Source organism: Bos indicus x Bos taurus, chromosome 16, assembly GCF_003369695.1.
Source record: "Bos indicus x Bos taurus breed Angus x Brahman F1 hybrid chromosome 16, Bos_hybrid_MaternalHap_v2.0, whole genome shotgun sequence".
Lineage (NCBI taxonomy): Eukaryota > Metazoa > Chordata > Mammalia > Artiodactyla > Bovidae > Bos > Bos indicus x Bos taurus.
The window spans coordinates 38,853,979-38,881,277 of NC_040091.1; the positions used below are offsets into that span (position 1 = coordinate 38,853,979).

At 38.7% G+C, this 27,299-nt stretch overlaps 1 protein-coding gene across 11 annotated transcripts in view; it reads left to right on the plus strand.

Moving 5' to 3' along the window:
- DNM3 (dynamin 3) overlaps positions 1 to 27,299 on the plus strand; it is a 649,041-nt gene that overhangs the window by 254,458 nt on the left and 367,284 nt on the right. For all 11 annotated transcript variants that reach the window (XM_027564824.1, XM_027564820.1, XM_027564823.1 and 8 more), the window contains exons 7-10: positions 892 to 1,034; positions 4,321 to 4,456; positions 6,739 to 6,806; positions 10,521 to 10,659. In XM_027564824.1, coding sequence (XP_027420625.1) covers positions 892 to 1,034; positions 4,321 to 4,456; positions 6,739 to 6,806; positions 10,521 to 10,659 — 486 coding nt within the window. The remainder of the gene's footprint in view (positions 1 to 891; positions 1,035 to 4,320; positions 4,457 to 6,738; positions 6,807 to 10,520; positions 10,660 to 27,299) is intronic.

Sequence of the window (27,299 nt, forward strand, 5' to 3'; positions counted from 1 at the left end):
TGACTTTAAATTTATTATTCTTTTTCCTAGATTTCTATAACATTTACATTTCTCTTGATTCTGAGTTTATTTCTTAAGCCATGCAAAAAGGTGATCTTTTTTCCTGTTAATTCAGACTTAATTATATTGTAACAGAAAGAGCATTAGTCAGAGGGCTAATCAATCTGAGTTTATATCCCACCTTTATTCTCAATTAGTTTTGTCCCTCTTAGAAAATCTGTTAGAGAATTTTCTTTATCCTAAGCTTGAGGTGTCAGCAGATGACTTCAGTGGAAATGCCAAAGCAAGTGGTTAGGTAGAGGTATCAATACCAGGGCTTTTTATATACAACCTGTTGAGGGTGTAAGCTAGGGACTAACCACAGTTGGACTGGGGCCTAAAGATGGAGGAAAGAGGAAACACCTGCCTGAGCTATAGAATGGAAAGGAAGTTAACAACTGACAGGTACATGGGTATGAATGAGCTCCACTGGTGGGTGAGCCTTTTGGTTCTGAGAATTCAGGCAGCACCTGTCATTCTCTGCTTCTTTCATTTGTATCACATTCTAACTTAAGGTTCCTTTTCACAGGGTAGCTTATCTGACAGATTAGTCCATACTAAGGTGTCATTAGGCAGCTTCATTAGTAAACTTAGCTGCCTTTTAATAGGGTATCCCCGATGTAAAGAGATAGTCTCAGCTAGTGACTTTAGCTGAGGGAATTTTGACCTGGGGTGTAGGCAGTGGAGGAGAGAGCTGGAACTTCTCACATCTGTCTACACAGTCAGACTCACATGTGTGTATGACTTTCTAAGGTTTTGAGTGATCTGGAAAACAGTGAAGGCCAATTTTTATCTTCTGAATTGAACTTCCGTCTCTTATATGTGTGCATGAATTTGTTTTGTTTTATTTAGCAACTTACCAACCACATTCGAGACACCCTGCCCAACTTCAGGAACAAACTACAGGGCCAGTTGCTGTCCATAGAACATGAAGTAGAAGCCTACAAAAACTTCAAGCCAGAGGACCCCACCCGGAAGACGAAAGCATTGCTGCAGTGAGTCACCTTGCCCTTCCCTTGTTCAGCACTTGAAACTCATTTCTTCAGTTTGCTTTTTCCTTAGTCTATTTATCATGCTAGTTTCTAGGTTTTTTTCCCATAGAAGTAAAGTATATGAGGCTTTGTATATGTCATAAAATAAGCCTCGAATCTTTGTTTTCTTGAAGAATAGTTGTTGATCTTAATTCTGTCATTATAAATTTAACCAATGCCCAATCCTCTGCCCAGTTTTATTGTGTTTTTCTAATTGGATTCAGTAAATGAGCAAAACCAACAGTGATAACTCAGTAGGGTTGTTTGCCCTTAGTCTTTAAAAGTGGGCTAGGTTCCTGTTGAAAATGTCATCTGGATTGTGCAACTGTTTCTGTTGGTATCACATGTACTTATTATCTTTTTTACTTCAGTCATTTTATATCATCTGTCTGTGTGTATTTTTCAGTGCAGTGAGAACCAAGGATTTAATTTTAAAAACTACAGACAGTAGGGCACATTTAAGTTTTTTTTTCCTATTTGGTAATGATTTTAATGTAGACCTTTAAATACACAAATGTGAAAACTGCCAAGTGTCTTTTTACTCCTTCAAGATCTTTTCTTCTTATCCTTGGGTTATTAGATTTATCCCTGAGGGTTCTTGGGTTAGGATAGCAGAGTTGTTGGAGGATTGCCATCCCCTTATGTCTTTTACCCTCATTCCTTCTTTTAGCTCCTTCCAGCCTCATCTATCCTTTTATCCCTGTGCTTCAAATTGCCCCAGGTCTCTCTCCACCAGAAGACCCCCACTGACCAGCTTACATCCCTGGATATCTGAAGTCCATCTCTAAAGATGATGCTTGCCACTTCCTATGGCCCCTTTCTCTCTGCACTCTTGTAATCAAATACCCCTAATATGGCTTTTAAAATGCACAACCTAATTCCTTTTATTTGTAGGAGGATTTCTAAATGTTAAAATTATTTATGTAACATATTCAATGCATTATCTTGTATTCCTCCATGTAAAAAACAGTAAGATCATACAGAGGAAAAATTTTTTTTCTTGGATTCAACTCTCTCATAGTTTATCTTTTCTTTTTCTTCTTGGCTTTGGTTAAGCTCCTATTAAAAGTCTTCAAGTTACAGAGAAAGGAAAGCTATTTCTGTTTAGGCCCTAGGTCATCATCTTAACGTTCAACTGAAACTGTTGTCTTTGTAAAGACTAGGTCTTGCCTCTGTGATTCCATTGGACTCATTACAATTTTCCACAGTTGGATTCCTCCCTTGTAGGGAGCTGATTCACCTCCTTCTTTCCTTCCTGCCTCTCTCCCTCCCTCCCTTTCTTCATTACTTTCTCTTGCCTTGCTCACATCTCTGTGTTCTCTTTGATGTCTGGCTCTGTGCTATCTACTACGGATTCAAAAATGAATATGATTTTTAACCCTCAAGAAGAAACCACAGTAGAGCAGCAGAAACAGATATATAAACAACTAACTGTTAAAGTCTGATAAATGCTACATTTCTGGTAAGTATTAAATGTTAAGGAAGACCAGATAAAGAGCAGATACATGCTAGGAAGGGTGTGAACTCACTTGAATGAGACCCTGAAGTATGGGAGGAGTTTGTCAGGTGGAAGAAGGAAGTCAAGAGAATAGTGTGAACTTCGCTACAACTTGTTCTAGTGGGCCAGGTGGCTGGGGTGTAGGGAATGGGAAAGGAGTAGCTAGAGGTGAATTTTCAGGTGTTTCCCAATGTTTCATACCTTTCCAGGTGTTTAAAATTAGATTAATATTAGCACATACATGAACATAGCTATATCCAGTTATATTCTAGATTTTTAGGCCTAAATATTTGAAGTTCCTTTTACTTCATCCATAATTTTAATGAAAGAGAATAAAAGATTAAGATTTTAGGTGGTTTGAATTTTTTCTCAATATAGTAGATTTTGGATTTAAAAATAGTTTCAGTGTGTCAGAATTGAGACTTTCTAAACCTACTAGTCATAAATACAACTGTCATTTTTTCTGTATAACATATTTTTTTGCTTTGTTTTTTACCAACTGTCTTGAGGTAATCCATTCCTTCATTGAATTTGCTGAGTACCTCTCATATGCCAAGCAGGGGATAATAAATCATATGCATGGTCCATGCCCTTAGGAGAGAGACTGATAGATGAGTGATGGTGATGCCGTCTGCTACATGCTCTGCTGAAAATATGCTGAGGAAGCTGAGAAGGGGTCCTTCATCTGGGTGGCAGTGAGTGGTGGTGGTAGATAGAGTTGTGGATCATGGAAAGCTTCCTGAAAAAACTAATGCTTAAATTGAGTCTTGAAGGACAGATGATAACTAGCCAGACAAAGAAGCATAAGGCAGAGCAGAAAGGAAAATGAGTGTAAAAGCACAGAGACATGGTACTCATGGGGACCTCCAAATAGCTTCTTTTTAGTTGGTTTGGAAGGTGAGTGGGGATGAGTAGTAAGAGATGAGGCATCCAGGGCCAGACCCTGGAGAATCTTAGGTGATGGGGTCAGGAGCTTTCATTTTATTAAATTTTAGGGAGTCATTGAAAAACAAGGCTAGAGTTAGTTGCAGAGGGGCAAGGGTGGAGGGCCAGAAATTTGCATTGTTCTGGCAGAATGAGGTCTGTGATGCTGAGGTCAGGGAAGAGAGTAGCTCATAAAGTATGAGAGTACTCTGCTGGAGCAGTTGGAACACCAGGTGATAGTGATGTCACAGGAGTCCTGCCTCATGTTACTATTTTATATGAAGTTTTATTGCTTAGATGATTTTTTAAAAATTTAATCGGAGGATAATTGCTTTACAATGTTATGTTGGTTTCTGCGTACAACAACGTGAAATAGCCCTAAGTATATACATATGCTCTCTCTCTCTTGAACCTCCTTCCACCCCACCCTATATCCCACCCCTCTAGGTTGTCACAGAGTGCTGGGCTGGGCTCCCTGTGTTATACAGCAGCCTCCTACTAGCTATCAATTTTACACGTGGTAGTGTATTTCTAATTTAAGTATTTTAAAATGCCGTTTTATAGTTGCAGCTAAATGGCAGAATGTTTATTTAATGATGCAGATATTTAAAGTATATATTTTAAATTAGATGTCTGAAATAAATCTTGATAATGTGTATTTCATATAGTTACATTTTGAGCACTGACTAGAGTGCATTGTTAATTCTGCCAGTAGGTGCCACTAAGAACACCAGGAAAAGGGTTCTGAGGAATAACCATAGCAAATTCAGATAAAAAATGCGAAGCCTTGTAACTTTAACTTGAATTTATTTCTCTTTTGCAATACAGGATGGTTCAACAATTTGCTGTGGATTTTGAGAAGAGAATTGAAGGGTCAGGGGATCAAGTAGACACCCTGGAGCTCTCAGGGGGTGCTAAAATCAATCGTATATTCCATGAACGCTTTCCTTTTGAGATAGTAAAGGTTTGTACCAAATGTTATTCTTTCCTTTTGTTTTATTTCATTTCTATTTTCTGTTCTACATAACTGTTCATAAAATGTTATATGAATGGTATGGGACTAAGATAATTCTTTAAACAAAAACCTTCTTACTCAGGTAGTGAAATTCAGGAGGGAAGTTATTTTCTTACTGATGGTTCTTATTTTATTTAATGGAATCTAATGATATTTCAATAATTCAACAACTACTAACAGGTTCCTGTGATGCTTATTTGTTGTCTAATTTATTTACAAATGTTTCTTGAGCATCTACTGTGTACCAGTGATCTTAGGTGCCAGGGATCAAGACAGAGATACTATCGGGTGACAAAAGACAGAAAATTGACAAATAGACAAAGTAAAAAAAAAAAAAATCTAGTATTATTACATGATGAAATATGAGAGAGAATGGGATTAGATTAGCCACTTTTGATGGAATGTTCAGGCAAGGTCTCTCTGACTATGGGGCCCTTAAAGCATGACCAGAATGGCATGAAGAGGTCAGCTATAAGGATCTGAAGGAAGAAGGTTGTTTAAGGCAAGATGCCAAGGACAAGGCCCTAAAGCAAGCACCTGTGTAGCAGGTGAGGAACAACTGAGGCTGGTGCAGAGCTGTGAAGGGGAGGGGGCAGAAAATGAATTCAGATAAAGGAAGTGCCCAGTTTATGCAGAGCTTTATAGGTTGTGATAAAGTGCTTACATTTAACAATGGGAAGTCCAGGGAGAGTTTTAAGAAAAAGTGTGACCTGATTTGGTTGGTGATTTTAAAAGACCACTGTCTGGTTGGATTATAAAGGAGCAAAAGTGAATTGAAGGAGACAAGATGGGTTAAACAGTAGGGCCGAAGCAGGGGTGAATCCACTTTGTTGGGGACCTGAAGCCTATACAATTTGGGGACCCCTCTTGAAGAATGCAAAATTATAAACACACAGGCACAGGGTCTTGTAAGGAATTTATGCAAGAGAGAAGTTCTGAAACTTAAACTTCTTTAGCTTTATAGTAGAAATGCCTCAACAGAGAGGCTTGAAAGAAGTGGATGGATTCATGATTTTGAAGAAAGGATTAATGGGGCTTGGATTGTTATGGGAAATGCAAAAAAGAGAAGATTCAAGATGACTCCCAAGATTTTGACTTGCACAACTGAGCAAATGTTAGTGTCCATCAGATGAGGAAACTGAGAAAAAGTTCAGTGTGGAGGTATGAACCAAGAGTTTTGTTTCAGAGATGTTAAGTTTGAAATGCCCCATAGGCAGCGAGGTAGTTTTAGGGACTGTGTTACCTGTCTCACATACAGAGGCATGTACTTATGTCTTGGTGTGGGAGGCAGATGGGTAAATAGACAGTTTCATTAATATGTGTTAAGAAAAGTGATAAACTTCAGCACAGGGTGCTATGGAAACACAGTCCACAGAAACGAATCCCAGCCTGACTGTGTAAGGGAGCTTGGCTTCTGAGCTAAGAAGGTTGAGCAGCTAGTTAAGCAGGAATAGGTAGGGTGGGGTTGAGGAAGAGATTTTTCCAGACAGAAAGGGAGGAGTGGTAAAGGCTGAGGTGTAGAACTAAAGCAGTTCATTGTTCTATGGCATAAAGTGTGAGGGGGGCAGGAAATGGACAGGCAATGAGGTTGGAGAGGCCAAATCTCAAAAGTTAGGGGCTGACCCAAATGTTCTCTTGATATCCCTTTCAGGTCTAAGCTCTATGACACTTTGATCCTACTTTCAATAAATTTAAGGTACCTAGAACTTCTGGGAAAATTTTAATACAGTACTCTATCCTGTGTAGGATTGGCAAAATATTATTAATTTCCTCTTTTAAATGAATTTTGAACTCAGGTGCTTAACATGGCCAGGGAGAAGAGACAGCCATTGTTAATTCTCAACACAGCTGGACTACTGTTGTACATCAGGTGACACCTATGTATGCATTTGTCTGTGAAGACATTTACTACATTCAGCAAAAGAGTGAAGAATTATATATTTCAAATGAATGGCCAGATTTATGTACAGAAGACATCCTTTATGTGCAGCACTCCTTATCTATAAAAGAGTTAAAATCTGCTGCACTAAAACTCCCAGAAATCCCTAACATTCTGTGTTGCCTTGAACTTTATATAAACAGATGTCTTGACCATCTGGATTTAGGTTAGGAAAGACATGAGTATCCATTTATTAATAATGGAGTAAAGTTGTTCTCATTTTTAAATATTCAACAATATTATTATTCAGAGGAATTGAGTGTCATAACTGTGGCTCATTTTGCTTCCACAGATGGAGTTCAATGAGAAAGAATTGCGAAGAGAAATAAGCTATGCAATCAAAAACATACATGGTATCAGGCAAGTGCTTCACGTTTTCCTTGTCTTCAGTTCAAGCTAATAAAAAAATTAGTGTTTATAAATGGCTAGTGAAGTAGCCTTTTCATCATCTGAGCAGAGTAGAATGTAGAGGTGGGAGTAAGAAATAAGAAATAGGAAATTCTTGTTTGAGTTCAATGATAATTTCTAGTATTGTCATATTGTCTTTTTCCACTGAAAAATCAAAAACCCTGTCTGCACTCACAGCACCATGCTCTTGACAATTGGGGATTTACTGATGAACAAGACCTTGTTCTCCAGAGCTGTATATTTCAGAGGCAAAGGCCAGACTTGCTCATAAGTGATCATCACTTACACCAAGACTAGATGGATTAATTTTGACTGGATTTATGGAGCAAGATTGGGGAAGATTAATGAAGGTGGTTATTTTAGAGTCAAATAAACTTGCCTGTTTTGAAAACAAGAATGATTTCAACAAGGAAAGGTGTCTTTGTGTATAAATGTGAATATGTGTGTATATGGGGTAGATGGCGATGCAAAGAGATGTAAGAGGCGATTGTTGAGGCTGGAGGAGATGAGAAGGAGCTTAGAGTGGAGGAAGTAGTGTGAGCAAAGGCACGGAGGTGGCCAAGAGCAGCACGTGTTCATGGAGCAGGGAGCCCTGCATTTGGACTGGAGTTAGAAATACAGAAGGAGAGCAGAGAGGTGGTTGGGAGGAGAACTTGTGCCTGAATTCCCCCTCATATAAAGTGGGATTATCCTCATCTATTTTTATTAAAGAACTGGGATAAGAAAATAAATGAATTTAAAGCACATTTTGTGAGTTCGTGTTTAGAGGGCTAAATTCAATGTAATGGAGCATATGCTAAATTGATTCAAGGTCAGAAGACTTAGGTTGCCTACTTCATGATGATCTTACATGAAGGAGGGGGTCCCCAGTCTATCGGTTGATTGTGTCCCAGATTCTGCCTCAGGGCCAGCTTGAGACTATTTGAGGAACAGAAACTGAGAGAGCAAAACTTGACACTGAGTGTGACCGTGATGGGTGATTTTCCAAAGGAGTTATGACATTTGAATTTATCCTTATGAAATTTGGAAGGTCTACTCTGCTGCTGCTGCTGCTAAGTCACTTCAGTCGTGTCTGACTCTGTGCGACCCCATAGACGGCAGCCCACCAGGCTCCCCTGTCCCTGGGATTCTCCAGGCAAGACGGGGTAAATATGTAAATATGCATTCATAAAGTGAAAAGGAGAGAACATCTCTAACCACATCCAGTGTGTTTTTCTTAACCATCAACAGGATTTCTAAGTTCCCTATTAATTCTCTTCCCTCTCCCTCAACCTCAGAAGACATTTGGTATAGAAACTCTGTCTTTCTCTTTAGCTGAACAGAGCTAGTATTCACACGTATTAGTCTGATAAATGCAATAGAACCAAATTATGTTTTGGGAGAGGGATCAAAAAAGTATTTTTGCTTAACTAAATACAGTGTTTTTATTTGACTTTTAAAAGTTTTTACTGATTACGTTTTTATTGAATGTAACTGCAAAAATTCAGGATTCAGGATTATAGATTTCTGATTTACATGTCCACCAACAGAAGAGATTGACTGTTACTATTATGCTGGAGTTAATTTGCCTATAAGCTGGTTGGTGACTCAGTGGTAAAGAGTCCACCTGCAATGCAGGAGCTGCGGGTTTGATCCCTGGGTGGGGAACATCCCTGGAGAATGAAACAGTAACCCACTCCAGTATTCTTGCCTGGAGATTTGCATGGACAGGAGCCTGGCAGGCTACAGTCCATGGGATTGCAAGAGTTGGACACGATTTAGCAACTAAAATGCATGCACACACACACAAAATGATAAGAAGTGCACAATGTCCTGAGTATAACACATGCTAATAATGCAATTATTTAGGCTTTTAAATATACTTAATTTAAAATGTTTTGTTCTCAACTGATTCTATTAGATATTTGAATAATAGAAACCACCTTTGCTCAGTGAGGATTTGATGGTCCTTCTTTGTTCTGCTAACACTGAATGCCAGTGATGAGCAAGGGATCCCTCCTTGTGGGGAAAACAAAGATAAATGCTCTAATGACTCTTCTTACTAGGATAGTCCTAGGACCAAAATATGTGCTCAGATCACTGTAGTGCAAAATAAGATGCTGGGGTTCAGAGAAGGAAGACCAAGTCAGTGGCAGGACTGTAGAAAGCGAGCTGTGGGAAGTGGTTGCTTTGATCTGGCCTTTGAAGCACAGGTGGGATTTGGACAGGCTGAAATTGTGGGAAAAGTGAAATGAACATCTTAGATGAAGGAAAAGGCATAAAATATTAGCATGAATATGTTTGTGGAAAGGCAAATGGTCTGGTTTGGCTGAAACCTCATGTGCATGAGAGGAAGGAGGAAAAGAACCACAAGGAAGATTAGCGACAGACAGGGGAACAGTTTTAACGTCAGACTAAACAACGTGTAGTCTGGAGAAGTAGTTTGGAGAAGGAAATGGCAACCCACTCCAGTATTCTTGCCTGGAGAATCCCATGGATGGAGGAGCCTGGTGGGCTACAGTCCACAGGGTCACAAAGAGTTGGACATGACTGAACGACTTCACTTTCACTTCAAACAACGTGTATTGTATTCTGTATCCAAAGTGGAGAAGTTACAGTTAACAGTATAGTATGACTGCTACTGCTGCTGCTGCTGCTGCTGCTGCTAAGTCGTTTCATGGAGGAGGGCACAAAGTGCTAAGCAAATAAGAGACATAGAATGAGGCTGCTAAAAGGAAAGTGTAGAGGAAACTCTCCAAAGAGATACCATAAAATTGAGTGTTGAAGGAAGAGAGGGTAATCAAATAAGGGGAAGGGAGGAAAGTCTAGGATGGGGAGATCAGCCACCAGTGTCTGGAGCCTGCATATCTGTGGGCATAGTGTTTGTCAGGGTTCAAGATCCCTTTTACAGTAGATTTTTTCCATTGTCCTTTTGTTTAGATGTGAGTAATAATTTTTCATTTTTTGTGAAACACACACACACACATGCATATACCTGCTTTCCTGAGCTTCTGCACAGCGTTAGAAAAGCCCTGTTGTGACACCAGTTTGAATTGATTCCAGCCAGATGAAAAAGATTCTTGTTACTTTGGTTATCATTTGTTATTTTTGTAAATTCACAATTTAGGCATTCAGGGTCCTAAAAAGCTAGTTCCACTTAACTGTCTTTTTTTTTTTTTCTCCAGCACCCCAGGATCTCAAACTGGGAACCTCTGAACTTAGTATAATATAGCTCTCCAGGAAAGAATATGTTATATAGTTTAGGAATGCTACTGTTTCAGTGTTCAAAATATGAAGATCATTTCCTACTCCATGAAGGACAAGAAAGGATTGTTTTTGGAATACTTTAGAAACAGAAATGTACATTTAGGACACCACTTCTATTGTAGCATTCCTTTGTCCTGCTGTGAAAGAGTGAGATGAGACAAATGACAGTTAAATATTGAAGGTCACATTATGGGCCTTGAAAACATTTGGGAAACTGTTTTTAGGTAGTGTTAATCATCTATAGAATGTATTAAAGATATTACAAATGATGCTGTGAATAGAATTAATCACTGTGTACTTTTTAAATGAGGATTTTTCATGCTTAGTTTAAGTATCATGCCAATTAAAACATTGTTAAAAGAGTACTGATTATCATTCAATTTAAAATATCTAACATGCTGTTTTCTTTCTTATATCCAGGACAGGGTTGTTTACTCCAGACATGGCATTTGAGGCAATAGTCAAAAAACAAATTGTAAAGCTGAAGGGGCCTTCCTTGAAGAGTGTAGATCTGGTAATACAAGAATTAATAAACACTGTCAAGAAGTGTACCAAAAAGGTAAGTTTGGATTATGTAACTTTCCAACCCAGCTACATGTCTCTCTTTCACTGACCCTCCACTTTGTTACGAAGGTTTTGTGTTTGTTCAAGGGGAAGGATTGTAAAAACTATTAAGTGGGAATCGCTTTCATGATAGTTGGGTCTCACCCCATTTCAAATAGCGTTGTTGTCTTAATCAGGTAAACACACTTTAGAATAATCAAGTGAATGCCCTAAACCAATTTTTCCTGTGGTACATGGTTGGGACTCATTGTTAGGGCAAGGGAACCAGTGGAATTGTATATATCAAAAGGTAATTCTTCTAAGTTTTAAATGAATTCCACTGGAACCTGGATGTCTGGGAAGAGGGCATTTTGGTGTAGTAGTTTAACTGGATCTTAGGGCCTGGGCCTAAGGATTTGAATCTAGATTCAAATCCTGGTTCTGCTGTTTACTTGCTGTGTGACCTTGAGCATCATACTTAATCCTTATATTTTTGTCAATTTCTCTGTGAAATGGGATGATGATGATAATAGTTATAATATAACCTCAGAGAAGATTAAACAAGATGATGTCAGAAACCCAAGGCACACTTAACACATTGATTAAACATAGTAAGTGCTCAGTAAATGGTGGCTAATCTATAAATGGCCATTTTTCTTAGCACCCAATATTCTCCTCCTTGTAATATTTATTGATGGAGAATAATAGGTAAGAGACTTCCCAATCTGGGGCCTCTTCACTGAGGAACATGGAGGAATTGTGTGGGACATGAAAAGGACACCCCAAATTGAAAAATGTAAGAAGGAAATCATTGATCATGTTAGGATAAGGTAGGCCTAGCCCTATGAGTGTTGATATTGTTACTTCATTTCTTGAAAGTGTATTTACTTCTGATTTTGTTGGTTTTGTTACCCTTCCCTTTCTGTATGGTTACAGAAAGTAATGTTCCAGTGAGTAATGTTCCTAAAAAACCAGTGGGAAGAATGAGAGAATGAGTATGAGTATTGGTTCCTAGTTAACTGGTGGAAAACTCAGTAGAAAAGATATAAGTAGTGAAAGAGGCTAAACTTAGGAATTTGCAATTGTCAATGCTAAAAGAACAGGAGTTCAGTGGAACTAGCATGGGGCCCAGAAGTGTCTCTGGAGCTTCAGAGCACTTCTCTAGTTTTCTTACTATTCTTCTACCTTGTTCCTTAATGTTGTTTTCTCTTTAAAATGGGAAAAGCCATAGGCGTTAAGGGACCGAGGAAAAAGTAAATGGGGAACAACAAAACAGTCTTTATGTCAGCTCTTCATGCCAGCTCTTTGTTTGGAAACTTGAAGCCATTTAATAATACTTCATATCCCTGATATCCTTGCCTTTACCCCAAAATGCGGTCAGTCTTGTCACTTGTGCAGTATTGGTCTCCTCTTAACTGGCTTGTTGAAGTAACTGGTACCGTGTTCTCTCTTTAACCCCATGGGTTGCAGCATGCAGGTGTCTTCTTCAGCCAAGAGTTTCTCTTTAGGTTGCCCGTGCTTTCCTGCTCTCACCAGTAAGACTGTCTTCTTTCCAATGGCCAGTTGTGCTGTTCGTCCTCAAATTTGTTTAGCCAGCTGTCCTTCTCATTTGAATAAATTGATCAAATGCAAGAAAGACTTTTTTTTTTTTTTCCATAAAAACTCAGCTTTGGAATGACTTAAAGTTTAGCTACAAAAGCTCTGCTTTGGACTAGGTATAGGTAGAACAAGGTTAAAAGGACGTGGAAGGACTTATAAAAACCTAGATGGGCTCTGTCTGCATTCAGATTATTTCCCAAGTGTCTTTAGGTTTCCTGTCCACTTTGAAGAAAGCAAAACTGGAAATCATAGACAGAGGATGTGGTTTATGTAAGACAGAAGACACATAACTCCAATCAGCAGATCCATATGCAGAGAACAGGCCTTGGCCTTACATCAAAAGATTGGCACATGTGTGTACATTTATGTTTTAAGTTATATAAAGTGTTTATGGTATGTATGAATCTTTTTTTTTTTTAATCTTTTCCCATTGTATCCAACTCACTGGAAAACCAATAGTCCCGATGGCATGGGATGAGACGGCTTGTTCTTTGACACTTTTTGGCTTTTATTCTTTGCTTTCCACCCTTTGAACCTCCCTTTTCATTAAGCTCTCTAGATCAGGCGTGGTTGTATATTTATACTGTCTTCTCAAAACATTTTATTTGTTGCCTTAAGTAAAGCCTAGCTTTCTTCCTGAGATTCTTGTTTACCCTTCGGCTCCCTTTGTTGAAGGATACTTATTGGCCAAAACTCAAAGAATCTAAAGGCCAGGATCAGGTATGACATGGCCTACTTCTCCCTTTGTGGCTTCCAAACATTATTCCTTCACCTTCCTGTAACAAGTCTTCCTTCAAGGCCCAGGTGTTACCAGCTCTGCCAACCTTTTCCCTTCTCTTCATTGTCACCATCAAGTAAGTCCTGGTCACTCCCTTGCATTCATCAAGATATTTAGAACTTGGCTTGCATTTTTCCTCTCCATCCTAAACTCACCTTCGGCTCAGATGACTTCAGCAGAGATCATGTTCAACACCCAGTAGCTGCTGTTCTTAGAGACCTATGATTCCAGTAATCCTCCATTCATTCCACCCTAGCATCCCACTCCTGTGACCTCTTTCTGTCCTTGTCATGGTGGACAAATGTTCTACCAATAGATTCTTCAGAAATCTCAAATTCTAAATCTAGGGTTTTCAAAACACTGATTACTCTCTTTTTGGCTTTCAATTAGTTGGAAAATTAGTAGAAAACCTTAAAGGAGAATTGAAATTTAGGATCCACCTTGCTGCAGATAAATCTAGTTTGGAAAGCATAGCTGGGATTTGCTGCTGCAGTGGGAGCCTTCTCTTCTGGGGGTAAACCTCAGAGCCTACAGCGGGGGAGAGACATGTGCACCCAGAGACTGCACAGCATATTTCAGCTAACCTCACACCTATGGGCCTCTCCAGCAAGGGCCAGTTTAAGCAGTGACACAGTGCACCTGCCCCATGCAGCAGAGAGCTGTGGGCTGACACAACTCAGGTGCTCACAGGTGGAGAAAATGACAAGGGCATCTCCCATAATTCTTTCTCAAGAGGGAAGAAATGTTGGTGGGTTTCTACTTTATGAGTGAGGTGTGAAGGGTGCTGAGGAGTAGGAAGAGGGGTTCTTTTCTACACCTAAAATTATGCCTCAGGCTCCCACCCTTTCAGTTCTCTCACTCCTTTACTCTCCCTAAAAGCAGTCTTTAAGTTCAAAGAGACCTTCAGACCTCTGGCTTCTGTTTTTTTTTTTTTTTTTTTTAAAGCTACCTGTCTCCTGATTTTACTGTATTTCCTGACCACTGTATCAGTCTACATTCAATCAGGAGAGAGAAACCACACAGCAATTTGAACAGGAAACAGTTACTATAAAAAAGTATGAACTGTAACAGGGGCTTAAAGTAGTGAGGAATTGGCTAGTAAGAAGATAAGAGAGGACTTCCCTGGTGGTCCAGTGGTTAAGAATCTGCCTGACAATGCAGGGGACATGGGTTCGATCCCCAGTCTGGGAAGATTCCACATGCTGTGGGGCATCTAAGCCCACAACTACTGAAGCCCATGTGCCTAGAGACTGTGCTCCACAGAGAAGCTATTGAAATAGGAAGCCTGTGCACCATAAAAGAGTAGTCCCCACTCACCACCACTAGAGAAAGCCTGCACACAGCAAAGAAGACCTAGTGCAACAACCAAAAATAAATTAAGTAATTAATTTTCAAAAAAGAAGTTAAAAGAATGACTGAAGATAGGAGTAGAAGCTATAAGGAGCAGTTACTAAGGTGCTACCTTTAGGGGAACACCCAGGAAAGAGGGACCCTGCCCAGAGCTAAGACTGGGACTTCTTGAAGAGGACCTAGATGTGGCAGAAAAGTAGTGTTATGCTGCAGAATTTGCTGGAAATCTGCCCTCTGGAACATGCTGGGAAGGAAAAGGTAACCATGGGGAGGATTCTCCCTGGAGACACTTATGCAAACTGTTCAAGGTGAGGGCAGCTCTACCGGGGGGCTGTGACTGCCTTGTACTGAAGTGGGCTGCTTCAGCCTGTCTTTTCCTCCAGCAGTGTCTCTCCAGGCTCTGACTTTCCTGATAAAACCTCTCATGGGGCCAGTGAGCAATGAAAAAATACTTTAAGGGCCCAGGATTATTTTCACAGAGAGGGCAAGAAGCATGAATTTGGAGCTGAGAGGCAATACATTAAGAAGCAGTACATTTACCTTTTGGGCTTCCCTGGTGGCTCAGGATGGTAAAGAATCCGCCTGCCATGTGGGAGACCTGGGTTTGATCCCTGGGTTGGGAAGATCCCCTGGAGGAGGACATGGCAACCCACTCCAGTATTCTTGCCTGGAGAATTCCTATGGACAGAGGAGCCTGGTGGGCTACAGTCCACGGGGTCGCAAAGAGTCAGACACGACTGAGTGACTAAGCACACATTAATTCCTTTTGGATTAACTTTGCCATCTGTTGAAACACTAAGGGTGGTCAAATTTATTTGTCTTTTATTTCCCTTTCCCCCAGGTTGGTGATGAGCTTGAAGGTAGTTGTGTATCTGTGTGGATTAGTGCCACATAATATAGCCATTGTCTTCAGCATTTCATTTGTTAGTGACTTGCCGTGTTTGCCACAATAGTGATGTTAAACTTTTAGCACTCTTTTTAAGATATTTTGCTTATCACTTTCAATAATGATTTCACAGAGAAAATAGAGGCTATACATGGGAACATTAATTTCTTGCCCCCAAACCTATGTGTATTCCCAATCATGCCTCTTCTTCCTCTCCTTTTCTCTGTCATGGTGATAATCCTGACCAAGGCTGGGTTTCTACTTGTACTCTCACCTCCTTAAGGAACTTACTCTTTGGATTTCTTGGTTTCCTGAATCATCACCCTCTTCATCACATTTAAAAATAAGTCAATGTATAAATATATTTATGTCTCTTCTGACTTATAAGTAACAAAAACCTGTCTTCTGCTCTATTACTGTCCTTTTTTCATGGCCAACATTCTTGGTAAAAAAAAAAAAAAAGTAGTTTATGCTTCTATATCTTTCTATCTCCATTTAACTCCTTAGCCCTCTGAAGTTTGGCTTCAACCCACCATTCTATTGGAATAGTTATGACAAAAGTTAACCAGAGACTCGATTACCAAATTGAATGGGCACTCTTATTTTCAGTTGTATTCTACTCTTTTTTTGAAGATGACACCTCTCTTGGATTCTCTTTCATGTTTCTCATGATTCTTCCTCCATCTCCTTCAAGACTTTATCCACTTTTGCCTGCCTCTAACCACCAGGGTCCCCAGAATTTGCTTCTGGTTTTCTTCTCTTCTCTTTTCCTTTCTACAGATGATATCTCCCATACTTCAGCTACCACTTAAAACATTGTTGATTCCCAAAGTTATACTGCTGGTTCAAGCTTCTTAACCAAAATGGTCTACTCTACAGTCTACTGCAACTGCCTCCTCTTCTTACTTAATGTCCTAAACAGGTCCCCCCACCCAAATAAATAAATAAATAAATTACTCCAGTGACCTCCTAACTGATCTTATTACTTCTAATCTGGTCATCTTCAAATTCATCCTCCTCACTTGTGAAAATGGCCTTTCTAAAACATGCACAAACAAAACACCAAAAAAGATCTCAAAACAACTAAAAAAATATATGTGCACATATTTTTTGCCTGTTCCTTCAAAATTATTTAATGGCTCCTTATATCTTAAGAAAATTCAAATCATTTATGGTTGTTTTTAGTTTCACCATTTGATCCCCGAATACTTCTCCAGCTACATCTGTTGTCACTTTTTGCTTGCTTCAGCCATTCTAAGTGATCTTTTTTTATTCACAAAAATTTTTCCTGCCTTTAATATTTGCATATATGATTTTGTTTGTTTAGAAAGTGTCCTTAAGATACAGCTCAATCATCATTTTTCCTGAAAAGCTTCTGTGAACCCTTTCTTGGTCTCCATCTTCACTCCCTTCTTAGTGCTCTAATTGTCACTGTGTGTTTACTTCTGTCATAGCAATTATGATACTGCATTGCAATTAGGAATTTATTTGTTTAGGTGAATGCCTCCTGTTGCTGATGATAAGCTCCTTTTAAAAAGAGCTGTCTTTTGTCTTCTTATCCTTGACACCTAATACAATGATTAACCATACATAAGAGATATTCTATGAATTATTATTAATAATTTAGATATTCTAAAGTTATCCTGATGCTAAAGAAATCTGTACTTGGTTTAAAAAGAATATTTTATTCTGGGTTAACTAAAATATTCTTAAAAAAAACTTTTTTTTAAAGTCACTTTTAAAAAAAATTAAAAGTCACATTAAAAAAAATTTTATTTTATATTGGAGTATAGTTGATTAAAAATGTGTTAGTTTCAGGTGTACAGCAAAGTGATTGAGTTATACATATACATGTATCTATTCTTTTTCAAATTATTATCCCATTTTGGTTATTACAGAACTTTGAGCAGAGTTCCCTGTGGTATACAATAGGTCCTTGTTGATTATCTATTTTAAATCAGTCAGTTCAGTTCAGTCGCTCAGTTGTGTCTGACTCTTTGCAATCCCATGAATGGCAGCACGCCAGGCCTCCCTGTCCATCACCAACTCCCGGAGCCTACTCAAACTCATGTCCATCGAGTCAGTGATGCCATCCAGCCATCTCATCCTCTGTCATCCCCTTCTCCTCCTGCCCCCAATCTGTCCCAGCATCAGAGTCTTTTCCAATGAGTCAACTCTTCTCATGAGATGGCCAAAGTATTGGAGTTTCAGCTTTAGCATCATTCCCTCCAAAGAACACCCAGGGCTGATCTCCTTCAGAATGGACTGGTTGGATCTCCTTGCAGTCCAAGGGACTCTCAAGAGTCTTCTCCAACACCACAGTTCAAAAGCATCAATTCTTCAGTGCTCAGCTTTCTTCACAGTCCAACTCTCACATCCATACATGACCACTGGAAAAACCATAGCCTTGACTAGATGGACCTTTGTTGGCAAAGTGATGTCTCTGCTTTTTAATATGCTATCTAGGTTGGTCATAGCAGTGTGTAAATGTTGATCCTAAACTCCCAATCTATCCCTCCCCCCATTCTTGTTCCCAGATCTTGGATCATCTTCACTATCATTATTCTGAATTCTTTTTGCTATCTCCACTTCACTTAGTTGTTCTTCTGGGGTTTTATCTTGTTCCTTCATCTGGGACATATTCCTCTGCTGTCTCATTTTGTATAACTTTCTGTGATTGTGGTTTCTGTTCCACAGGCTTCAAGATTTTAGTTCTTCTTGCTTCTCCTGTCTGCTCTCTGGTGGATGAGGCTATCTAAGAGGTTTGTGCAGGCTTCCTGCCAATTGTGACTGGTTTCTGCCCGCTGGTGGGTGGAACTGTGTCTTTTCCCTCTGGTGGGCAGGGCTGTGCTCAGGAAGACTTTAAGTAGCCTATCTGCAGATAAGTGGGGTCTGTGTTCCTGCCTGGTTGATAATTTGGCCTGAGGCATCCTGGCACTGGAGCCTACAGGCCATTGAGCAGGGCCAGGTCTTAGGGAGGAAATGGTGGCTTCCTGGAGGGCTCACATCAATGAGTACTCACCAGAACTGCTTCTGCCAGTGTCTTTATCCCTACAGTGAGCCAAACCCCCTTCATCTCCAGTACTAGCAGGAAGGTCTGGCCCATTCTCTTAAAAGGTCACTGCTTTTTCTCTGGCTCCTGGTGCACACTTGTGTGTACCCTCTAAGAGTGAAGTTTATGTTTCTCCCAGTCCTATGGAACTCCTGTGATCCAACCCTGTTTGCCTTCAAAGCCACATTCTCTGGGGCCTCCTCTTGTTGCCAGATCTCCAGCCTGGGAATCCTGATGTGGGCCTCAGGACTTTCACTCCTGTGGGAGAACTTTTGTAGTGTAATTATTTTCCAGTTTATGTGTCGCCTACCTGGTGGGTCTGGGATTTGATTTTATCATGATTGTGCCCTTCTACCATCTCCTGTGGCTTCTTTGTCTTTGGATGTAGGGTATCTTTTTGACAGGTTCCAGCATTCTTTCTTTTTTTGGTGAATGGTTGTTCAGCAGTTAGTTGTGATTTTGGTGTTTTTATAATAAGGAGTAAGTGCATGTCTTTCTACTTTGCCATCTTGCAACCTTTAGCTAACCCTTTTAAAATGATAAAAATCTGGACAGGCTTTCTTTCAATCTATTCTTTTCCTTACTCCTTGATTTAATGTTCTTGATTTTTGGCCTTATTTTGTCTACCTTAAACTTTTTTTACTTTGAAACTGGTCTAATTAAAGTCATTTGTAAAGCAAAATAATCCTAATTAAAGTTGAGTATGCCACACCTTAATTTACTTGACCCTTTTTGAGCACAACCCATAAATAAATGACCATATAATTTATTGGCCAACATAGGACGTTTTTGAGATTGAAAGGGGAACTGTCAGTACTTCCACTTGAATAATATGAGTAAACCAAGACTGCTCCAGGCAATCTGAAATGTATAGTTACTCTCACTGTATTGTGGATATATATATATTCTGTAAGATGGTATGGAAAAACCCAAACAAACTTTTTGGCCAACCCATTACACATACATGCATATATATTTATAATCTTAAAACAGTGTTTTCATTTACAATTCCTCATGTTGAATTTCTTATGTGTAAAATATTTAACTTTATTTTTCTTAAGCCACATAAATAAACATCATTGAAAAACATGGAATTTATGCATATTCACATAACAAAGCACAAAGCTAAACTGGGGGAGTGCAACTATTTCTTGGATATGTTCTCACTGTTGTCTCTGGGACACTGGAGGACAGGACAGGGACCTTTGAGTTTTATGAGCTATTTGGCTTCATTCCAGGGACATCTCAACTTTGGAATTTCTCTGGTGGGCATCATCTTTCAGCTGCTTTTCTCTACCTCCTCTTCTCCAGTGCATCGTTGCAGGGTCTTGAGCTTCTTTGCAGGAAGCACTGAGAGGAACAGCTTGTTTTTTTTAACCACAGTTTAGCAACTGTGCCATTTATTGGCCTCTTGGGAAGCCACATTCTTGGATCACCATCATACCAATTAATTGATTTTTTTTCCTCTGCTTAGAAAAAAGCTTTTCAAAGAAATAAAAAAGATATGCTAGCTGGTTATTAGAAATACTGGGAAATATTTTTCATTATAAAGTTCTGTGAGAAGAAATGCTGAGTTTTGTAGAATGTTAGGTAAGTAAATATCTGATTCTGAATACACATAACTAAGCGAGTGAATCCGAAGACCTAACGATGACTTTCAAGACCCTGCATGATCTTGCTCCTTTTCATTTCTAAACTCCTCCCATCTCCCTCCCCACAGTCCACTCCAGCTACACTGGTTTCCTTGTTTCTTCAACAGATCAAGGAGATGTGGTGGCAGGGCCTTTGCATTTCTCATTCCCAGTGTTGGAAATACTCTGCCTCAAGATTCCCGCATGGGTCACATCCTCACTTCTTTCAGGTCTCTGCTCAAATGCCATGTGCTCAGAGTCTTCTTCTGACTTTTCTACCTACAACTGCACATGCTTCCCTTTGAACACATACACACACTCATCTACTTAGCAAACTTCTTTGCAGCACATATGATCACATAAATTATACTATATACGTCTTTTGTTTTTGTTGTTGGACAGTAAAGGGACATGGAGCTTGGAAAGTAGAGTGTAAGCTCCCTGAAAGTAGGGACTTAGTTTGTTAAGCTCATCACTCTAGTAATAACCCCTACACACCAGGTTTTCAATAATAATTATGGAATCAATAATTGAATACAGACTCATGTCTCACTGACTTGGTAGGCAATTATCATTTTGGCTAAAGTAGTCACTTGAGTACCTTCCATGAAAGCTTGTAGGAGGAAGGAGAAGAGCTGCAAAACATCATGCTCAAATAGGATTTTTTTTTTTAGGTCTCGGTGGATCTGCTCTGGTTTTCAATCTTTACATAAAGACTTAACATTTCACCTCTTCTAATGGTTGGCTGTCCAGTCAAACACTTGCTTTGCATACAGCCAGATGCCCATGTAATGGAGCACGGTGCTCAGATTTCAGATCAGGCTGTGCATTAAAATTTGAGTCATTTATTGAGTTTTATTCAAAATTCATTGGATCAGTGGTAAAGAATCCATCTGCCAATGCAGGAGAGATGGATTGGATCCTTGGGTCAGGAACATTCCCTGGAGGAGGAAATGGCAACCCACTCCATATTCTTGCCTGGAAAACCCCATGGACAGAGGAGCCTGGCGGGCTATAGTCCGTAGAGTTGGACACAACCTAGCGATTGAGCATGCATGCACATATGAAATTCAGTCCTGGGACTTGGCTAAAAGTCAAGAGATAGGAATCTCACCTTTTAATTTCACAATTCATTAAAAGACTCATGATCTTTGCAATTAATTCTTAATTTATAATTTACCCTGGCCCCTGCTTTTCCTCTTGCCTTCAGTATGATTTTTCTTGTTCCATTTTAACCAGTCAATAATGTCTATCAGAAATAAATGTGAAGTGATGATGAAAACCTGGTTATTGTCTTCAGATATTTTTTTGACCCAGCACTAACCCCACTCTGCAGTTCTATTCAGATGTTTTCTGAATAACTTAATGAGACAATGGCTCTTCTGACTATCTTTCAGCTTTCTTTCACTCAAGGCTGGACTTTTTGCTTCTATTCCTTTGTTACTGTTGTTTAGTTGCCAAGTTGTGTCCGACTCTTTTGTGACCTCATGGACTGTAGTCTGCCAGGCTCCTCTGTCCTTGGGATTTTCCAGGCAAGAATACTGGAGTGGGCTGCCAATTGCTTCTCCAGGGCATCTTTCCGACCCAGGGATCGAACCCTTGTCTCTTGCATTGGCCAGCAGATTCTTTACCACTGAGCCACAAGGGAAGCTCTTTTAACTCCTTAGCATCTGCTAAATAACACTAGCATTCTCTTCATTCCTTTGTTTAGAAGAAATGATAAGGTCAGAAACATGAAAGAGAACATACCAACTTACTACATATGTTCTTCTTTCACAGACCCCACCATTTCTTCCATTATTTGTAGAAAATACTTGAGGTTTGGGGTTTGCCCACTTGGAGAGAGAAGGAGGGCTAACAGCATTTCTTTCTGACTGCTTTACCCAAGGCCACCTGGATGGACTCTGGCCCTTTCCCTTTTTACCAGCTTTACTTAGATCTTCCTAGACTTCTCATAAGTCCACCCCTAAAATATCAAATCATCAATAAATTTACCCTTGTGCAGTTTCTTGACCTGTTTGTACTACAGTTTCTCCTCATCTTTGATCACTTTTGTAAATGTGAATACTTCTGTTTTTCCTTTTTACATAACAAATGTGTTGTGCCCAAATAAGTATTCTCTCATCTCCTGAATAAAGCCAATATTATGCTACATACAAATTAAAAATCACTAAGGGTTTTGGGGGCAGATTTTAATTCACATAAATAGAATGAAACTATTGTAAGCTTTTATGAGCCTGGCAGGCTACATTCCATAGGATTGCAAAGAGTTGGACATGACTGAGCAACTAACACTTTTTCTCTTTCACTTTTCATAAGCAGTAAAATCATTATTGCTACTCAGTTTGTAGTACATGGCCAACACTGTATGATTTATAGCATTTTGATCAAAACAGAGCCCATAACTTTAGGTCAGCCAAATCAATCAACTCAGGTCATGCACATAAAAGAAATTTTATTCTATTTTTAGTTTATTTTCTCATTTATGTTTTGTATGCAACTGTGAACACATGGTTACCTAATAACCTGAGTCTTTGCTTAAGGCACTGAACTAGTTACTCTTGAAGGTATAGAAATCTTGCCTGACCTTGTATCTGATCCAGGAGAAACCTAATAGCATGGCTCTCATGATCTGATAAATCAATGGTTAATACACTTTATAAGCTTATGATTTATTTTTATTTATAGAAATGTCTTTCAAGTGATTTTTTTTTCTTCTAGGGAAAAATGTGGTCCATGATTAAAATTAAATTTTTACATTGATGTTTCATCAAAATAATTAAACATTATCCTAAATAATACTTAAAACATTGGATTTTATTAAAATATGTTTTTGTATATAAAAAATGATGGTACTATAATACTTTGTCTCAGAACATGTGAAGTTCTGCACATAATTAAAATTAAAATGAAAACAGAATTAAAATTTTCTCTTAGAATCATATATTTAAAATTTTGGTTCCTAAATACATATATGTTGTATTATTGCTCCATTGAATCTTCATTATTATTTAAAAATATGCAACATAATTTCAACATAAGCTATTTAGAAGCAATTTATCATTTAACAGTTGTTCAGCTTTGTCTGGAAGCTTTATTATCATTGTTTAAGCATCAAGTCTTCTGAGGCCTTCTCAGAGCAGATTTAGCCTCTAACTACTTTGTGTTTCTCCTTGCTTTTTCTGAGATCTTTCTCTTGTATGACAATTATCTGTATAATCAATCTGCCACTCAAAACTGTGTGGTTTTTAAGATCAGGTGCTTTGACATAAACTGAGCATAGAGCTGCCTTTTGCGTGTGCCCAGTAAATGTTTAAGTGAATGACTGTGAAATAAATTTAAGAATATAAAATCATTATATCCAATAGCAAAGCCTTAATTCCTTGATCCTGTATAAATCAGTTTGCAGAATATTTAAGTAATTAATAAAAGAATAAAAATCTAATGATGGTGATTTCTAGGTTAATATTATTTTGGAATACGTGATTAAAATTTTGACTGACAAATGTGTTCTTACAGTGGTAAGCTTTTAATTCAACATCCAGAGCAAAAGAGATTGAAAATTATAATGACAAACATTTGAGAAAACTGATTGCATCTTCAGTAAGAGATATTGAAGAGCAGTGAGGGATTGAAGTGAGTGATCAGTTGAGTATCTGTTGAAGCTAAGTAGAGTCAGGCAAACTGAGCAGTGAAAAGTGAAAGGGACCCTGTTAAATGAGCTAATGAGTGGCAGAAAGTCATTTCGAATGTCAGTAGGACATTTTTTTTGGCCTTCTTTCTGTATGTATCATGAAGAATCAGAACTGGACTATTACATTTGAGGGCCAGCAATTAAAGTCATCATTTTGATTTTTGTGCTCCTGAAGAGTTGGACATGACTGAGCGACTTCACTTTCACTTTTCACTTTCATGCATTGGAGAAGGAAATGGCAACCCACTCCAGTGTTCTTGCCTGGAGAATCCCAGGGACAGCAGAGCCTGGTGGGCTGCCATCTATGGGGTCGCACAGAGTCGGACACTACTGAAGTGACTTAGCAGCAGCAGCAACCTTTTTACACCCCTACAGACCTTTTAAGATCAAGCAGTGAGAAACCATACTAACTTCATTACTGCCTTTCAGTAATGCCTAGATCTTTCACTGATTACTGTCTCCCTCAATATTTCTCCTTTGCCTCCATGAGGGCAGTTCTTCTACTGTGTTCTCTTTCCTTTTTGTTCCACTTAGAATTTAGACTCATTTACTTCCAGTTATCTCAGTTACTCAATTTAGACTTCCCTGTAGCTCAAACGGTAAAGAGTCTGCCTGCAATACAGGAGACCAGGGTTCTATCCCTCGGTTGGAAAGTTCCTCTGGTGAAGGGAATAGGAATCCACTCCAGTATTCTTGCCTGGAGAATTGCATGGACAGAGAAGCCTGGTGGGCTACAGTCCATGGGGTCACAAAGAGTTGGACATGACTGAGTAACTAACACACAGAACACATCTCAATTATATACATAAAAATATGGCTCTGGCGGGTTCCTTTCTTGGTGAAATTGAGCTTGGAAAGATCAGGAGACGCACAAAAAACTCAGCCCTCTGCCAAGGGCAGTAGATTGGAGGGTTCTTAGTTGTTTCTACTTCATGAGATACTCTTGTCATTTTGGCCTTTCCTTGACATATGAGCATATGAGCCTGGGGTTATTTGTCTATCAAGTATTTAGTTTCTGAATAAATATTTATATTGCCACTCTTTGGTGTTTTAGAAATAATCTGCTATAATCCATTTTTCTAAATATTGTTATAGGCCTTCCATCCCTACTCAGTAGACCACTATTGCTTTTGCAGTCACTCATTTGCAGGAGTGTGGTTCTCTGTTAGTGTGGCTATCATCAAAACAAGTGTGCACTGTTAGCCTGGGATGATGTCTGAGTGAAGAGGAGGAGCAATTGCTCTGATGGTCTAGTGCAGACTACTGGTTAGTGCTGCATGTACCACCTAGGTTCTCGTTAGTCAAGGAGAAGGACAAACATTCATCAGCTATCCCTTCCATACTTAGAAACTTTTTATAGGTCACATAAAAAATAATTTGCAATGTTCTCAGAGTATAAAGGATGATACTATGAGATGAACTTGCCTCGAAGAATATTTCCAGAACTCAGAATGGAAGCTGCATTTGTATCTTGAAGTTATCCATGAAATAAGCCCTTAAATGAGCACATATCTCAGGATTCAGCTAGGAGTCTCAGTAAGGGGTAGTGGTTTCTGGTGATCTCATAAAAAGACACTAGGCTGTAAAATTTGAGTTGAACAGGCAGCCAGGTTTCTATGCTCTAATGATGTTTTATAAAAGTACCTTATGTTACTGTAGAAAAAATTGGAAAATGCAGAGATGTATGTAGAAAAAAATTAAAATTATGCCTAAGCCCATCATTCAAAGAGGTTGTTACTATTAATGTTTTGTAGTATTGATATTTGTGTAGATTCTTTTCTGTGCACAGACTCATTTATATGTGATTTGTGATCATGATGGTTCCACGAAGTAGTGCAGTTTGCTATCTTGCCAAGGCACTGGTGTACATCATGCATGCTGAAAAATCCATGTGCGCAGCGACACCAGTGACCATGGAGCAGTCACATTTCAGGGAGACCTAGCTTACAAGTTAGGGGAAATATTATGTGCTATAGTGTTTATTACTCAAGAATTTAGGAATTTTTATGGTCTTGGGCTATACCCTTGAAGGATATATGATGGCCTTTGACTGTGTGTGTGTATGTGTGTGTGTGTGTATGTGGGTTTATGTATACTTGTGTGTAATCAGATTATGTATTTAGTAGCCTGATTTTTTTTCCTTCATCCAATATCTATTTTAGATACTTTATCATGTTATTAGATATTATAAATTAGTATTAAAAATCAAATATTAGATATTATTTGGAATGGCTTATTACATCCCATTAGTAGACTTACCTTAATTTATTTAACGTCATTGGTTACCTAGGTGGTTTATAAAATTATGTTTATTTGTCTTATTGTTGCTTTTCCAAGTAATGCTATGATGAATTTCCTTATTATTTTAGAATCTCATGAAATAATTAGGCTGATGCCTGTATGTGTCTAAGATTGTTGATACATATTGCCAAATTGCTTAACAGAAAGATTATTCTCATTGACATCCCTTCAGCAAGTTTAAACTGTGCTAGTTTTAATATACCTTCACATGCATTGTCTTATAAAAATACTTATAGCAATTTGACAACATAATGGTTATTATCTCTCTTTGCATTACTCTGTTTGTACAGTGTGATATTTCTCCCTACTTAATGACCATTAAATTTCTTTTTAAATTAAGTCATTTTTTTTTGCCTTTTTTTATGTAAGGTATTAGTGTTATCTTACTAATTTGCAAGTGCTTTTTAATATAAATGGAATTAAAGTTTGCTTGTCATAAGCCATGAGTTTGCCCACTTTTCTCTGAAGACCACACCCTTGCTCTCTGCACTGAACTTCCTTTACTTCTTTGACCACTCATTGTCCCTGTCCTCCAGCACCTTATACACGTTCCTGTGCTTGGCAAGCTCCATTCTTCCCACAACCATTCCCACACAACTTTACCTGACTACATCCTCTTTTTAGATTAGGCTTCCTTGAACATCCTTGTATCATCCTTTTCTTCTTCCTCCTTACACTGAGAACAACTATAATTCATTCATTCACTTTTGCAAACTAAATTTTGGACAATTACCTGAATAATTTATATGGGATAAGTGATTGACATGTATTATTTTATAGTTTTGCCAAAAATATGTACATAAAAGCCCATATGTTAGGGGAGAATTTTTTAAAAAATGATCTCTCTGGTTCATGGAATGAATCATCCTCAAAGAGTTATGGACATGACCATGAACTCTAATGTCCTTGGGTTGGAATTCAGGACCCACTGATTTTGAACTGTATAGTCTTGGGCAAGTTATTTAACCTCTCTGGGCTTTGCTTTCCTCCTCTATAAAATGAGGTTAATAATCAGATCTATCTTTTATGACTATTGTGCATTTTTGAATGAGGTAATTCAAGCAGTGCTGGACCGTGGTAAGCACTCTATAAATGTTAGTCATTATCGTCCTTTTCATCCTCATTTCTGTCTTCTTCATCTTTGAACTTTATTAAGTGCTAACTCTGTATAGCAGAGTGCTGGATGCTATCTGGGTTTCTGTTTTCTTTGTAGGGAATTGCTCTGCTGGTTTTAAAGTGTTTTATCTCAGATAATATAGTTACTTCTGTTTGTAGTTTGTGAAATCTCTTCTGTCACTCTGCCATTCTTCTTTAGGCTATTTCACTTCTGCTTACAGAACGGTAATGCATGTCTTCTGGAATATA